Source organism: Nicotiana sylvestris, chromosome 10 (genome assembly GCF_000393655.2).
Source record: "Nicotiana sylvestris chromosome 10, ASM39365v2, whole genome shotgun sequence".
Lineage (NCBI taxonomy): Eukaryota > Viridiplantae > Streptophyta > Magnoliopsida > Solanales > Solanaceae > Nicotiana > Nicotiana sylvestris.
Genome location: NC_091066.1, coordinates 65,514,976 through 65,532,404, shown reverse-complemented (window position 1 = coordinate 65,532,404; position 17,429 = coordinate 65,514,976). Strand labels below are relative to the sequence as shown.

The 17,429-nt window shown below is 40.4% G+C and overlaps 1 protein-coding gene across 1 annotated transcript; it reads left to right on the top strand.

The window, feature by feature from the left end:
• The first annotated feature begins 251 nt into the window (after positions 1-251).
• On the top strand, positions 252-17,301 carry LOC104238728 (uncharacterized). Its single transcript, XM_009793189.2, has 8 exons — positions 252-275; positions 392-613; positions 14,414-14,476; positions 15,031-15,133; positions 15,196-15,556; positions 15,682-16,062; positions 16,182-16,726; positions 16,799-17,301. The coding sequence occupies exons 1-8, from the start codon at positions 252-254 to the stop codon at positions 17,299-17,301; spliced, it is 2,202 nt and encodes a 733-aa protein (XP_009791491.2).
• Positions 17,302-17,429: the final 128 nt, after the last annotated feature.

Below are 17,429 nucleotides of genomic sequence, written 5' to 3'. Positions count from 1 at the left end.
GGACCACGTAAGGACCTTGCCAATTTGGTGCAAACTTCCTTTTACCTTCTTCTTGATGGGGAAAGATTTTCTTTAGAACCAACTGCCCCAGCGTTAATTGGCGAGGCTTCACTCTTTTGTTGAATGCACTAGCCATCCTATTCTAGCATAGTTGTCCATGACATAATATATCCATTCTTTTCTCATCAATAAGCATGAGCTATTCTTACCTGATACGTATCCATTATGCATCGTCCAATTTTGCTTCTTGAATGACTCTTAAAGATGGTCTACAGGTATCACTGCTTCAGTGTCGTATACCAATAGATGTTCTCATGGTATTCTGGTAACCTAATAAAGCAAAAGGTAACTTATCGTGACATTGTCTTTGATTGTCCACTATCTTCCACAGAATGCTCTTGATATTGTTGTTAGCTACCTCGACTTCCCCATTCATTTGGGGTTTGTAGGCTGTGGAATTGCGGTAGACGATTCTAAACTTTTCACAGATTTTCCTCATGAGTTCGCTATTAAGGTTGGCGGCATTGTCGGTGATGATAGACTCTGGTATCCCAAATCTGCAAACGATGTTGTTCTGGACAAAATCTGCCACTACCTTCTTTGTGACGACCTTGTAAGTAGATGTTTCGACCCATTTAGTGAAGTAGTCAATAGCTACAAAATGAAATGATATTTGTCTGACGTTGCATACTCTATGGGTCCTATCACGTCCATGCCCTAGGCGACAAAAGGCCAGGATGAACCCATTATATTTAACTCATTTGGCGGAACCCGGATGAAGTCTCTGTGAATCTAGCACTGGTGACACCTATGCACATAGAAGATGTTGTCGCTTTCCATAGTCATCCAAAAGTATACTACTCTCAAATTCTTCTTGGCTAGCATGAATTTGTTCATTTAGGGTTTGCACATCTCCGCATGTATTTCTTCCAATAGTCTAGTTGCTTCGGCGGCGTCTACATATCTCACCAAACCTAAGTATGGGTTCCTTCTGTACAAGACTTCCCCATTAAGGGAAAAGTGGTTTGCCAACCTCTTGAGGGCTCGTTTTTGTCCATTAATAGCATTTTCCGAGTACTCATTGGTCGCAAGGAACTTCTTGATGTTGTGATACCAAGGTTTACCATCTGGTTCTTCATTCACATGGAAGCAATAAGCATGTTGATATTTGATTTCTACCTCAATGGGGTCGATGTAGTTCTTGTTTGGATGATGAATTATGGATGATAGGGTTGCAAGGGCGTCTGCAAAATCGTTTTGAATTTTGGGGACGTGTTTGAACTCAATCTTTATGAACTTTTTGCACAACCCTTTCACGCAGTACAGGTATGGCAGTATCTTAACATTCTTGGTTGACCATTCTCCCAGGACTTGGTGGATCAGCAAATCGAAATCTCTTATGACCAAAAATTCTTTGATGTTCATGTCGATTGACATTCTCATTCCAAGTATGCATGCCTCTTATTCAGCCATATTATTAGTACAAGGGAATCTTATCTTTGTCGACGCTGGTTAGTGTTGTCCAGATTCTGAAATCAAGACTTCCCCAATCCCAACTCCTTTGAAATTTGTTGCTCCATCGAAGAACATTCTCCACCCAGGGTAATGATTCTCCAATATCTTCCTTGGAAAATAGTACTTCCTCATCACGGAAATATGTGGTAAGTGGCTCGTAATCCCTATCCATTGGATTATGTGTGATGTGTCAGCTAAATCTTATTTTTTGATAGCCTTCTAAGTTATGTACAAAATTTCAAATTCGCTAAGGAGAATTTTCCATTTACCTAGCTTTCCAGTAGGCATTAGCTTCTGAAACTGTACTTGAGTGGGTCGAGCCGAGATATCAAATGTGTGGTGTATGATGACATGTAATGCCTTAGCTTTTGAGTAATCCAGGTCACAGCACACCAAGTGTGTTTTATTAAAGTGTATTTGGCCTCGCATGTGTGAACTTCTTGCTTAAGTAGTAGATGGCCTGCTTTTTTCTCCCAATTTTGTTGTATTTCCCCAACACACAACCGAAGGCACTGTCCAAGACTGACAAATAGAGAAATAATTGTTCCCCTAATTCAGGGAGAACTAGCATGGCGAGCTTGAAAGATACTCTTTGATTTTGTCGAAAGCTTTTTGGCACTCCTTCGTCCAATTCGTGGCAGCATCCTTTATAGCAGCTTAAAATTGGTTTCGCAGATTAGCGTGGACTGGGCTATGAAATGACTGAAATAATTCAATCTCCCCAAGAAACGCATGACATCTTTCTTGCTCTTTGGTGGTGGTAATTCCTGGATGGCTTTGATTTTTGATAGGTCCAGTTCTATCCCTTTCCTGGTTCCAAACCTCACTTTGTTGCTAAGTCTCTTGCTTCTTTCATCCTTTTTTTCCCTTACAATAAAACCCAATAGTTTTCCAGTGGGGACTCCAAACGCACACTTTGCTGGATTCAACTTCAAATTGTACCTTCGCAGGCGTTCAAAAAATTTCCTCAAGTCGCCCAAGTGCTCTGAACTCTTTCGAGATTTTATGATAACATAATCCACATATACTTCGATCTCCTTATTAATAATGTCGTGAAAGAGGGTCATCATGGACCTCATGTAGGTAGAGTCTGCGTTCTTGAGACCGAACGGCATAACACTATAATAATAGACTCCCCAAGGAGTGGTGAAAGCTCTCTTCTTTGCATCTTCCTCGTGCATTGGGATTTTATGGTATCCAACAAAACAATCCACAAACAACTCTGGTTCGTGCTTCGCATAGTCGTCGATAAGAATGTGGATAATTGGCAAGGGGAAATCATCTTTTGGACTAGCTATGTTGAGTTCTCGGTAATCCACATCTATTCTGATCTTCCCGTCCTTCTTTGGAACTGGGACGATGTTGCCACCAGCTTGGATAGTTAGTGACCCTCACCACATTTGCTTCTATTTGTTTGGTCACCACTTCTTTTATCCTCAGACATAAATCAGGTTTGAACATTCTGGGCTTTTGCTTGATCGGCTGTCTGGTAGGGTCAGTAGCTAGTCGATGCAAGACAATGTCGGTGCTTAATCCCGGCATAGCATCATAGGACCATGCGAACACATCGACGTACTATCGTAGGAACTCGATCATTATTTCCTTATGCTCGGCTTCTATGTGAATGCTGATTCTAGTTTCTTTCATATCTTCTTCCCTTCTAAGATTGACTATTTTTGTTTCTTCGCAGTTGGACTTCTTCTAACTCTCTAGTTGTTCGATCTCTTTGCAGTAGATTGTCTAGCATCATACTCTCGTCATATTCCTTGTAATCCGGATCATTGCGCTCTGCAGTATTGTTACATGTCATAATTGCATAATGCTATTTTTCGATTTGATTACTGAAAAGAAAAGCTAGGTATAAATAAAGAAGTTAAATAAATTGCGATATTTAGGAAAAGAATCTTTTTGTTTCATCAAAAGGGTAACGTCTTAAGCGTTCAAAAGAGGCAAATGACAAAAGGTACAGACACGATACAAGCCTCATTAAATATGCTCTTTCAATAGAAAACTTTTACAGTTCCATACTACCAAGACTCCCGACGAACCAAAGATGGACTAGCTGTCCAATTCTACTGGTTCGGCATCCCTGATAGTTGGTGTCATGATGTTAGCTCCCTTACAACATTCCTCAATCATATTCACGAACAGCTTCTCCATCCAGTCGATGATATCCTCTTCGGGTGTTGAACTCTGTCCCAGACTTGAAACTTGTTCTGGCATAAAAATCCTTTTCCCGGAGCTAAAGGTGCGAGTTTTCCCTTCTGAAGGATGGTATCCTATCCCAGCCCTTTCTTTTGCCCATTTTGTTCAATTGGTTCTTTGATCCCATCTAACTTAGCTCCCAACCTTGTTCCTGGCCTGTATCCATATTTCATCATCTCCCTCATGGACATCTTGGATCTATATGGCTATTGCATACCTAAATTCTATTCAGTCTCCTCCACCTCAGTAGTCTGCATGATTTCTATGGCATGGAAGGTGACTCTATCTAATCCCTCAGTGAATGGAACGGCATACTCTAAATAGGCGTAGTAACCCCACTCACTATGGACTACGATCTCCTGATATCCCCACACAAACTTTATGCATTGGTGCAAGGTAGATGGCATGGCCCCTACCATATGTATACAAGTCCTGTCTAGAAACAAATTGTAGGAAGAGGAGATGTCCATTACTTGAAATAACACTGGAAAGTCGACCAGCCCGATTTGCAAGGCTAGATAAATTTCCCCAATAACATCCTTTTTGCGAACCATCAAAGGCCCTCACCCTTACGTGGGTTTCCTTGACCTCCCTTAAATGAATTCCTAACCCCCATAGGGTGGAGAGCGAGTAAATGTTGACTCCTGATCCTCCATCGACCATCACTCGAGATACCACTTTGTCACCACATCTGATAGTGATAAGACAAGCCTTGGAATTTGTTATCTCCTCGGATTTCATTGATTGACCTCTTCAGGAGCGTAGCATCTCCCATACCTATTAATACCATGGGTTGCGGCAGAGTCTATCATTTTGGCCTTTCCCTTATGCTGATAGGTCCATGGGACGTTTTGTATTCCCGATCTTCTTCACCAAGAGTAGCATCGGCAGGTTGCTGCGGATAAGTTTGAATCGTCACTTTAGGCTTTAGTTGGACTATAATGATGGGAGCCTTTTAAGGATGTATTCTTGCAGCTTCTGCATTTTCGATAGTGACAATAATTCCTTTCAAGTCGCATTCTTCATCTAATATGATCATGTTAGCTCCCTAGTTTAGATGATTAGGCATTAGGTTGCGGTTCACATTAGGAAGTGCTCGAGTGCACTGGATATGTCCGCTCTTGATCAAGGCTTCAATTTCTTTTTCAACTTAAAATAGTCTTCAGTATCGTACCCCGGCACATTGGAGGGATGTTCAGGAAAAATTCCCTCGATTGACTATATCAATCTTGCTCTTCTCAACCTTTCAAATAATTGGGACAGAGGCTCAGCAATCGGGGTATACATTATATGACCCCTTTCTTCAAAGTTGGGATGAGGGAACAGTGCATACACATGTCGGTTTTGGTGAGAAGTGGTTTGGAAAGGAGCATATGGTCGTTGTGGGTTTTGGTTTTTGTTGGCTCTAGGAGGGTTATATTATGGTTCAGGGTGGTAGTATGGCTGGGTATTATAGATTGGATCATAAGCAGGTGGTGGTGAGTGGTTGTTTGGGGAGTACAAGGTGCTTCCATGAGATAGGTTAGTTTGATAGTAGGGGACGACTGCTGAGACATCTTCTTTCTTTTTCTTTCTGCTACTGATCGATCCTAACTGGATGGCCTTGTTGGCCGCTTGCAGTGTTGCCATAGGTTGCACCTTACCAGATTTTATGCCATATTCTAAGAAATCTCTCAGCTTAACCAGCCCGGGGAACTTTTTACCCATCATTCCTATTATCTTTTCAAAGTATATTCCCTTTTGGGCTTGGATGAAGTACTTGGTTAGTTCACTGTCATCCAGTGGCGGTTGCGCCCTGGCAGCCTCTATCCTCCACCATCATGCATATTCTTTAAATGACTCAGATGGTTTTTTCTGTAGGTTCACCAGCGCGAACTGATCAAGAGTGATCTCCGTATTAAATCAAAAATGGTTCATAAAGTCCTCCGCCATAGTTTGCCTAGTTATCCATTTCCGGGGGTCCTGTCGGGTATACCAGGTGAGTGTTTCTCCTGTCAGACTCCTTATAAATAATTTCATCCTTAGTTTCTCATTCCTCCCCACTCCGACCAACTTGTCACAATAAGCCCTTAGATGTGTGTGAGGGTCCCCCATCTCAACGAATGTGTCGAACTTAGGGGGTTTGTACCCTACATGTATATCAATATCAGGGTGAATACAGAGGTCCTCATAGTCCAGGCTTTCACTTCCTCGGGCAACTTGGAGACTCTTCATTTGCCTTCTCAATATTTGCAACTTCTCAGATACCAACTCTTCCTCCTTATGCATGGCCTCTCTCTCTCCATCTCGTTGTACTGATCGATCTCATATGGCACTTTGACCATGAGGGGTGCTGTAAAGGTAAGTTCGATAATGGCATATATAGGGGGAATGTACCGCTCATGAGTAGCGGCATGTGCCACATGTATGTGTTGGTTGGTGGTAAAAGTGTCTCCGTCACGAGGAGAGGTAGTTGTATTAGTGGTAATTGGCTGGTTTTGTGATGTCTGAGGATATTATGGTACGTAGGGAGTGTGAATAGGAGGTTTTGGAGGGTTAGCGAGTGTTACTGGAGGTATAACTTGAGTGGTGGGGTTGAGGTTGAAGTGTTGTTGTTTTGGCGCGATGTTGAAGGAAAATGATCTGGGAGTGAATCCAAAGAAGGGAATCTAGGTGGCTGAGGAAGTGTTATCACGACTAGGTGTGCCAATTCTCTAATATGTTGTACCTCTTCTCTTAAGGATTCCATTTCTTAGGTCATCCTGGCCATGTGCTCATCATTCCTAGTATTGTCCTTTTCCCATGATCGCCCCGGTCGGTCGGCTATGACCAGAGCATGTTTAGTTGGGTCTTTTGCAGCTGATATGTTTCCCTTAGACCTTAGATTGTATGGTGGCTTCACCAGTTTTAATCGACGCAACCCAATTTTCTTTTCTTTTTGGGGGTAATAATAAAGCAAAAGAAAATAAGAAGAAAGAAAAGAAAAAGAGCAAGAGGCAGTTTCTTCATTTATAAGAACAAGAAATCATATAGAGTGGATAATTCGTGCATTACTGATATGTGTTCCTGAAATTCGCAAGGACCTCTAATTGTCCGAGGTAAGCCTAATTCGCAGATGTTTGACAAACATTTTGACTTGACACATTTAGATCTGAAGCGATTTATTTTCATAGATAATTTGGACTGATACAAGCGGGAACAAGGATTACATCACAAAGTTGCATGGGCTTAAATAGTTGCCCTTTTGGAAAGTAAAAGAGAGAACTAGGGATAAAGGCACAAAGTGCGGAAAGGAGGGGAAAATCAACCAATTCTAATTACCATCCCCTAAGTCGCTTCCTGTGCCCTTTTCTTCTTCTGGCTCTTCTTCCGGATCCTCCTCTGTGTTTTCCTCACACTCTTCCTCATCATCATAAAATTCAAACTCCTCTTCTGTATCTTCTTCTAGTTCTATGCTTGACTCTATCTGGATTCATTATACTACCCAATCATCCTCTTCAGCTGGTGGAAATAAATGGTCAATGGAACCCGAGACCACCTGACGATGCATTGATGTGCTCACAAGATAATGCGGCAGGATCCCATGGTAAATCTGCACAGCAACCCCCGCATCCTCTAACCAAGTTAGACCTTCTCTGCTCGGGTGGGACAGTTCTTCTTCTTCGTTAATCCAGATGTAATACTCGGGGGTGCACCATGAATTTTGACCCATAGGCATTGTTACCAGGTCATTCCACTCTTCTTGCAGTTTCCTCATACTAGGAATTGGGATCTAGCTATTGTAGTCATCCTTGTACGGCACCGTCCCTGTCCAATAAGGCACATCTTGGATCATACCAAATTGTCTGAGGACCCCCAAAGGTGAGTATGGTTTTGCCTTCTAATCCGATCAACTCAATGAAGTTCCTTTAGGGAGTCATCAAGATAGCTCTTCCACCTAACCAAGAAAGTTTCCAGTTGATCCATTCTCCTGTCAGATTGGTTAGTGTTTCCCTCCATTCTTCTTGCCCATGTGGGGAGATCCAGTGCCTCATTCTTTCATTGTGGTTGTGGATTAAATTACTGACACCAACGAAGCATTCAATAGTAGCCTCCCGTTGGAAAAAGTGTTAAGTAGCCCAAAGCTAAAGCACCAAGTTGCATCCTTTGAAGAAATTGTATACTCGTGCACAGACGGATAAAACTCTCCTTATCTTGGCTAACACCATCGGTACAAGGGTAGCATAAAGATTGCTCTTAAAGGCTGCTAGGACCACTGGTAACAGGTTGATGTTGATATAGCCCCTTCGCTGCGGGAAGACCAATAATCCTAACAGTGTCATTGTGAAAGTGATAGGCCTGAGGCTCTCCTATGTTTCCTATTCACATTGGAACTCCCTTGAATACCACCCGTAGCTTTCACGGTGCCCAAACCTGTCAAACATCTGGTCGAGACTCACCCATCCATCCTTGATACTTCTGGGTAAGACCTAGAGTATCTAAGAACTGATAAGCGGGCATAGTAACTTGCAGCACTATCTTTCATCTATTGAATGGCAGCTCTGTGAAACTTGTGGCTTCCTTCAATGTCGGTACCAGCTCACAGTCGGCAAATTTGATTACCACCTTAGTTCGGTCCCAAAATTCTATCAACATGCGAGTTAGTACTTTGTCTGCTCGGATATTCATCAATGTAGTTAATGCTCCCAGGTGTGTCCGCACTTTGTCTCCGTGTTCTCAACAAATATTCTTCCACCACTATTTCAATTTGTGTGGAGCCCCCATTACCATGCTAATTTTAGGGATGTTCTGGTTGATTTCTATTTATGAGGTGGGTGGAAGAAAAATATTTGGGTAAATGTTTGCTTCGGATCTGTAAGTGTCTTGTCATGTATGTTTGTCTTTCCATAGAAATTATGTCGTTGGGTACATGACCTGTTGACATCAGGGTGATTCTCCTAATTGTGCATTGGTGCCTGGGACCAACTCACCTAGGGTTTATGCAGTATGACCTATTTTACTAGATTAGAGTGATTCCTACTTTTGAATTGGACTGAGAACTGTGAGAAGTTATGTTAGTTGACCCAATAAAGACATTCTCTAAAACTAAAGAGTTTTTAAGAAAAGGTTCGGAGGGGCATAAAAGACAACCCTAGCATGATATTATGTGAGATAGTGTACGACTAATACTCAGTTGGAAGAGATGTAATGACAGTGTATATAGAGCAGTAACAAGCAAGGATGTAGTAACAAAAAGCAAGGTGATCATAGAGAGCATGTAATTGTAAAGAACAAATAAGGCATGTAAGCATGTAATTGCAGTTTCGATCATAATCAAAGCAATGTACAAATAAATCTATAAGTCAAATTGGTCTTAATATGCTAAGATAAGAACCTAAGGGAGTCTCCATGTTGTTGCACCCTATTTTGCAACGTAGAGGCCCAAATATATGTACATGTCAAAAATAAGAAGGTCATTAGATATATATCCCATATATATTTAACACAATCTAATTACATATAATACTTTCATGTACATAACAAATACACAAAATAGATAGTTGAATCAAGAATAAGATTAATATGATAGAGGATATTATATATTATTGTGTTGGCTTTACTTAGCAAATAATTCAAATTGGAAACTTCGTTGTCACTAAGCGCTAAACCCTTAAAGAACTGAATGTGTCAATGAATTAAGAGCTAAGGAGGGAATCCTACTCAAGGTCGGTGCTCCCTTTGGATCCCCCGACACTTCAAAGTTCCCAAGGGACTCAAGGACGCGGGCAATGCTAGTGCCGAAGAGGAAAGCCTAACCTAGAGTTGAACTCCGTTCCCAAATACCCTTAATCACTAACTATATGTTTTCCTTACAGGTTTAAGTGCTAATGAGGCCCTTCTAAAACTATATGTTTTCCTTACAGGTTTAAGTGCCAATTAGGCCCCTTCAATGCAAATTAAGTACTAAAGTATTACTTACCACAAAATATATACTTTCCTCTTAATAAATATAACACAAGAGAGTACAAATTACTTTTAATACTAAATAGGGAACCACATATCAAGGAGACCTAGAGAGGGGAGGGGCTGAGTTCAGAATACACATAGATAAAAGAGGTTTCATAATCACACCAGTGCAGGAATGAATCATTAAAGAATGACATATTTAAATAGGTGTTGATAACATTACTTGGCATCTTAAAGACATCAAGGCATATTCAAACCAACAGTCATAGTCAGTTATTGCCACATAAAAATTATCAAAGTCATGGGATTAAACTCTTATCATGATTACACTTTCACAAGTTCAAATAAGGGACCCCTAAGGTCTAAAAAGGTCACGCTTCTAATAGTATTAAACATTCATATGCTCAGACAATATCAACAAAGGAGCTTTATAAGGTTTGAGAGTCAGGTTCAACTTTAGGTTAACAGTAAAGAGGAGGATTAAGCATTACTCGAAGCAGAACATGGTGTTACACAGTTAAGAAAAGAGGCTAGCAACATTCAATCCACTTTTCATAGGCAAGGTAATTGAGATAGTGATCTCCTACACATTATAAAACCAAATTGATCATGCAAATGAAGAAAGGAAATGGAAACATTGCATCAAATAATTTCAATTCAAACATAGGTCTAACTTAACAAGTAAGTATGGAGTGACCATGCTTTAACTCCTAAAACTATCAACTGACTATAATAGTATGTCTAAATCCTACTTTCATGGAGGATAAGCTAATGATAGATGCATGCAGCATTTACAAAAATTTAACAGGGGCTCAAAGAGATTTAAGACAGGGATGTATTTCGCATATGTGTGAATATCTCAACTGACTATGGCACAAACAAGCTTAGTTGTGCAGCAATTACTAGTTGACTTTATCCAAACAAATCATGACTTACACTGAGAAGAGGAAAATAGCTTATAACCCGACCCCCAAGACCTAGAGATATTGTCTCTCACTTGCCGTCTTTGAACTCTCTCAAACCCCCCCTTTTGGGACTATGGAAAAGGATTCCAGGAGATCCCCCTGCACATTTATGTTTGGGACTACGAGACTGTATCATGGGAGATCCCTTGTTATTATCACCGTGTCTGAGTTGTTGTCTTTCATTGATGTCATTCCTGTGTAGACACTATATGTGATGTCCATTCTTTTCCTTATGCTTACTAGCTGGTACGAACTATGTTAGGACAGTTGCACAAGCATACACGTGGCTAAGTACCCTTATCGGATAAGAGGCTTCTTGATAAAGCTGAGTATAGATGCACACCCTTATTTATTTGCCTGTACTGTGAGAATAGCTCTATTTGGCACGTGAGTTGTCTGTATGATTGTGAGGTGTGATGAGGGCACAAGATGCCAAGTGTTAGGGCTCAGGTATTGAGATCCGTATTATACGATTATGAAATGAGGTGTCACAGGGTGACTTATATTCAAAGGATATTTATTTGAAAAGATTATATTCAAAAGGTATTTATTTTGAAGGAAATATTTTTGAAAAATATTTAATTGAAGGAAGTATATTTCAAAATACTTTTATCACTTGAAGGATTCGACAAATTGATTGAAGTTGTTGGCTAAGACCTGGTGTAAAAACTGCCGTAGTTGCTGAGTTATGACCTGTCTTTACTGTATCTGTGATTTCAGATTTGGGTTGTATTTTTCGTTCATTTTTTTGTGTTCTTATTAGGGTGTTCCGCTATTACTTACTGTTTTCTTTCCTTATTGCAATTACTATATTGTTAGCCACATCGCGTAGCCTTTATATAGATATCATGTTCTGTCATTTCTATACTTATACTTGTTCAATTTATTAGACCAGTAGGTGTCTTGACTATCCCTCGTCACTACTCCACTGAGGTTAGTCTTGATACTTACTAGGCATCGCTGTGGTGTGATCATATTATACTACTGCACATTTTTGTGTCGATCCAGGTATTGTTAATTAGTAGTTGTGCGGGTCATCGCTATGGAGACTCAAGGTAAACCTGTTGCTGCGTTCGCAGGCTTCAGAGTTACCTTTCCTATTTTATATTCATAATATTGTACTTATTTCGGTACAGTCGTGTTTAGAAGTTGTAGCGGGACTCTGTAGAGCTTATGACTTGTACCGCCGGTTTTTGGAAGATGTATATTTCATAAAGATTTCTATGTTGAAGCTGCTAGATTTTTTGATATTCAGAAATTGTTAGGTTTACTTAGTCCCTAAGACTAGGTTCCATTACGAAAGCCAACAGAGGGAAAATTGGGTCGTGACAATCAAGAAATTTGGGTGAGAAATTTGGGAAAAAACCTTGGAAGTTCTTCAACTAGGTTTTAAGATTTGATTGGGATTTTGATATCGGATTTGGATAATTTTGGTACGAGTGAACTTGTGAGTGAATGGGTGTTCATATTTTGTAACTTTTACCCGATTCCGAGACGTGAGCCTGGGGAGACTTTTTAGGGCGATTTCCTAATTTCTTGCTTTAGCTTTGATTTCATTGACTAGATTAGTTTCTTATAATTATATTTATGTATATGTAATTGATTTTGGCTAGATTTGGGTCATTCGGAGTCGGATATTCGTGGAAAAGGCATTGTTACCGATTGATTGAGCTTGGTTCGAGGTAAGTGGCTTGCCTAACCTTGTGTGGGAGAACTCCCCTTAGGAAATGGTACTGTTGTGTTATGTGAGCGTCGTGTACGTAAAGTGACGAGTGCGTACACGGGCTATTTATTGTAAATTTCTTTTTTCACTGTGAATAATAATTTGTTTCACTTTAATTGAGTTATATTAGCATGTGTAATTGTCCTGTTTAGCCTAGAATAGCATGTCTACATGTTTTAAATGCTTATCTAAACTTTGTGCAACATGCTTAATGGATTTCCTGCTTCTTCCTTGACTTGTACTTAATCTAAACTGTATGGTTTCGTATTGTAGCTGTTATCTCCATTGTTTGAGCTGCGTATTTATTTTGGGACTATGGAACGATATTCCGGGAGATCCCTGTAATAACCAAAAGTATTTTATATATATATTTATAAATTGTGAGATTAGAAAAATAATTTTATTTATAACTATTGGGTCAAATATTAAGTTAGTGGGAGAAATTTTATAATAATACATAACACAATATATAAAATAATTGGCCAGTAGCTAATTTTGTAACTCCACTTAAGATTATTAAACAAAAGAAGAAGAAAACAATAAAAAAAAAATGGACCAAGCCCATACTCTTGTTGCAGTCACGTGTAGGGCATAAGGAATTATAAAATACTAGTATATTTGGTTACTTGAGAGGGGGAAAAGAAAAAAAAGGCTGCTGGAGAACGTATGATATATCTGTAACGACGCAAGGTTTATCAGTGGAAGGCTGCAACTTGATTTTTATAATCTAACTGTGTGGTATCTTTTCTGGGAAAAAGTAAAAAAAGAAAGAAAGCAACCAATCAGGTATGCAATTTTCTAATAGTACTACGTATTCCATTTATTGTGGAGGAGTTGTCATCATTAAATCTTATAATGATTGAAGCATAAAATTTTTGTAATGATCGATGAATTTAACAGAAGTGAAATTGTGTAGGGGGTGGAAAATTTGCTGATAATAGTTTCTGTTTACACTTCTTTTAATTAGAAACACATTGTGTATTAATAGTATGTCATGATTGGAGTAATGATTAAATAATGACACCAAGTACGTTAGAGATATGAGACATACGCACTGTGGCAGACTTTTGAAACCACTGTTTTGGCTTTCTCCACTGCTCTGCGTTTGAAATTTAATTGGGTACAAAATTTTATTAATTAGACCGAAGGGTTGACCTTAGTTTTGACTTGTCCTAGAGTTGTGAAAATTATTTATTTAGATTTTAGACTAATTAGGACATGTTATTAAATATTATGGATAGATTGAGGGCATTGAAGGCCGTTTGGTTGGTGTTCTAGACGTTGCAAGGTTGGTGAACTTCCCATTAGCGAGGTAAGTGAGACTTCAAGCTTTAATACTTGCTTTTCTAAAATCCGTTTTGAAAGTGTGTTTTCTCTGCCTGGTTCATGTGTTGGGACAAGCGTGCGCTTGGCAGAGTCGGTGGTCTTAAACTAGCCGCAAATATATTATTTTATGAAAGAAAAAAAATATTATTTTATAAGTTGTTTGATAGTGTGATACGGCTGTGCGCCATGAGGTTGTGTCTTATAGTTTGATTCGGCTATAAGCCATGGTGCTGAGTATGATACGGCTGTGCGCCATGATATTGAGTTTGATACGGTTGTGCGACATGATGTTGAGTTTGATACGACTGTGCGACATGATGTTGAGTTCGATACGGCTGTGAGCCATGATGTTGAGTTTGATACGGCTGTGCGCCATGATGTTGAGTTTGATACGGTTGTGCGCCATGATGTTGGGGTATTGTGTATGCCTTTGTACATCACCCGAGCATTGTATATGCTCTATTACATATTTGAGGCATTGTGGTGTCGTTGTGGACTCGTAGGTGTGTTGGTAAATTTCTTTCAGTGCAATTATGATAAGTCCTTAGTGGGTATCCTTGTTGGTTAATTCTTAATAACTCTGTTGATACACATATAGTGAGTTATTGCATAATTATCATATTTACTATATCATTCGTGTTGTAGTGTGTTTGTATTTTCTAACAATTGTTTCAGAGGTATTAAAGTGGAGGGTCGAGGATCTTACAGGGTTATATTTACGTATAACTCACTCCTTACATGCATCTCTGTGCAGATATCGTTGCGGGAGATAGAGCTAGTGGCTGACGAGTTTGTTCGAGTGGATCCTATTGCTGACGTGAGCCATCGTATTGTTTGTGGAGGCTTTCGTTTTGGACTTACTTAGTTCGTGTTAGTCATTTGGGGGGGGGTTGCATACCCGTCAATAAAACTCATATTACTCTGTTAGATGCTCTATGGTCTTAGTGTGGGATTTGGACTAGAGTTTTGTTATTTGAGTGATTGTTTGTTTTTGCTATCAATTGACTAAGGTATTGGGCGATAATCATTACCTCTTTAATTATTAATAATACTTTAGGCTTGCACTTTTTCTCTCAGTATTTGTGTGTAAATGGTTAAATGTTAGAGAAAGGGGTTCGCCTGGCAGGTGGCGTTAGCTCGGTGCCAGTCACGTCTGAGAGGTAGTTTGGGACGTGACAAAGTTGGTATCAGAGTTTAGGCTTTAAGTCCCGAGTCATAGAGCAATGTTTAGTAGAGTCTTGCTCATGGGTATGTAGGCGCCCATACTTATGATCTTGAGGCTACTAAGCATTTAGGATATTTTCCCTTCTTTCATTCCTTGATCATGTGTTGAGATAACTTGAGTTTGACTTTTAATTATTTCTTTCGCAGATGGCTAGGACATACACACCTTCATCTGCTAGACGTGGTGCTGGACAGGGTGCTTCCCGAGGTGGTGGTCAGGCTGGAGCTCATCAGACTAGAGCTCAGACTAGTAGACAGGATGCTCCTCAGCCTGAAGTTGTGACACGGGTCAATCCCAAGCTACTATGCCAGATAGAGTGCAAGAACAAGTGGTTCATGATGCTCCACCACCAGGCCCAGTTGATGTGCCTACAGTTACCTTACCCGCAGATGTAGTGGCGAGGTTGTTGAATGTGTTGGAGGCGTTAGTGCCTACTCAGGGTGGACTTCCGGCTCCCCAGACTACTTCGCAGGCGCAAACACAGGTTCAGCTAAATGTTGTAGCTCCCCATATGGCCCCTCAGCAGGCCATTCAGCCAGTTGCAAATACAGGACAATCTAAGGATCTTAAGACACCAGAGTTTGATGCTACACAAGCTTCTATTGAGCCCCAGAAGTTCATTCAGCGTTGTGAGAAGATACTATCTACTTTGGGGCTGAAGAGACTCGAGGGGTGGAATTTGCCACTTTTATATTTTTAGGATCCGCAGAGTCATGGTGGAATTTAGTTCAGAGAGGTAGACGAGCAGGGTTGCCACCTATTACTTGGTTAGAGTTTTCAACTATGTTTATGGATAGGTTCGTTACACTAAGCAAGCGAGATGACATGAGATGTCAGTTCGAGCAACTGCGTCAGGGCAGTATGACAGTTACAGAGTATGAGGCTAAGTTCACTGACTTAGCGAGTTATGCACCTTTTCTAGTTGCAGATGAGCATGAGAAGGTGAGGAGGTTCGTGGATGGGCTCGGGCATCGTTATTGGGGTTCTATGGTTAGGGATGTTCAAGGTGGTTCGTACAAAGAGGTAGTTGACACTGCTCTTCGTTATGAGTCCTATCAGGAGAAGGACAGGACCGAGCGAGAAAGTAAAAGGGCTCGTAGCGCCGGCGGGTTTAGTGGAGCTCTATCTGGGAGCAAGAGTGGTTTTAATCATGGGCAGTCCAGACCTTCTCAGTCAGAGTCAGTGGTGCAGTCTTCTAGGAGTACTTATCCAGCTAAATAGGGGAAGCAGCAGATACAGAGGAAGGATAATGGCTCATATCAGTCAGGTCAACATTTGAGTGTTCGAATTGTGGTAGAAATCACAGTGGTCGTTGTTTTGGAACAGATGGGGCTTGTTTTACTTGTGGTCAAAAAGGACATATTGTTAAGTATTGTCCAAGAGGATATTCTTCTACTAGCCATGCTACTCCACAGCCGCAGAGAACGGTTACTAGTACACAAACTCACCCAGTTAGAGCCGCCCCGCATGTTGCTCCTGGACAGGGTCAACAGGGTGCACAGACTGCTCAGGAAGCAGGTGGACCGCCAAGATTCTTTGCTATGGCCAAACAGGATGCCAAGGCATCTAATGCAGTAGTCACATGTATTATCATTATCGGTTCTTATGGGGCTTACGCTCTTATTAATCCTGGTTCTACGTATCCATATGTATCTCCATCTTTTTCCATATACTTAGAACGAGAAGTTGAGTCTCTTAATGTGCCTTATATTGTGGTGACCCCAGTAGGGGAGACTATATCTATGGATAGAGTCTATAGAGACTGTGTGATATTTATTCAGAGTAGGGACACCGTAGTTGATCTACTAGTGTTGCCTATGTCTGACTTTGATGTGATTATGGGTATGTGTTGGTTAGTGTCATGTTATGCTTCAGTTGATTGTCATTCCAAGCTGATATGTTTTGATTTTCCAGGAGAACCATGTTTATTGTGGAAAGGCATAACTCCTCTGACTCAGGGAAAGATAATATCCTATGTAAAAGCCCATCGAATGATTAATAATGGGTGTTTGGATTTTATTGCTACCGTTCATGATACACGCTTGGAGGATGTTACTATTGATAGTGTACCAGTTGTTCGAGAATTTGCTAATGTGTTTCCAGAAGACTTACTCGGGCTGCCTCCGATGAGAGAGATTGAGTTCAGTATTGATTTGGTGCTAGGAACTCAACTTATCTCTAGTCCTCCATACCGTATGGCTCCAGCGGAGTTGAGAGAATTAAAGGTTCAACTTCAAAAGCTACTTTATAAGGGATTGATCAGGCCTAGTGTGTCGCATTGGGGTGCACCAGTGTTATTTGTTAAAAAGAAAGATGGCACGATAAGAATGTGTATTGATTACAAGCAACTGAATAGGGTGACGATCAAGAATAAATATCCATTGCCACGTATTGATGATCTATTCGACCAGCTATAGGGTGCAACTCACTTTTCAAAAATTGACCTAAGACCAGGTTACCATCAACTAAGAATTAAGACCGAGGATATATCCAAGACAGTGTTTCAGACCAGGTATGGGCATTTTGAATTTTTAGTGATGTCCTT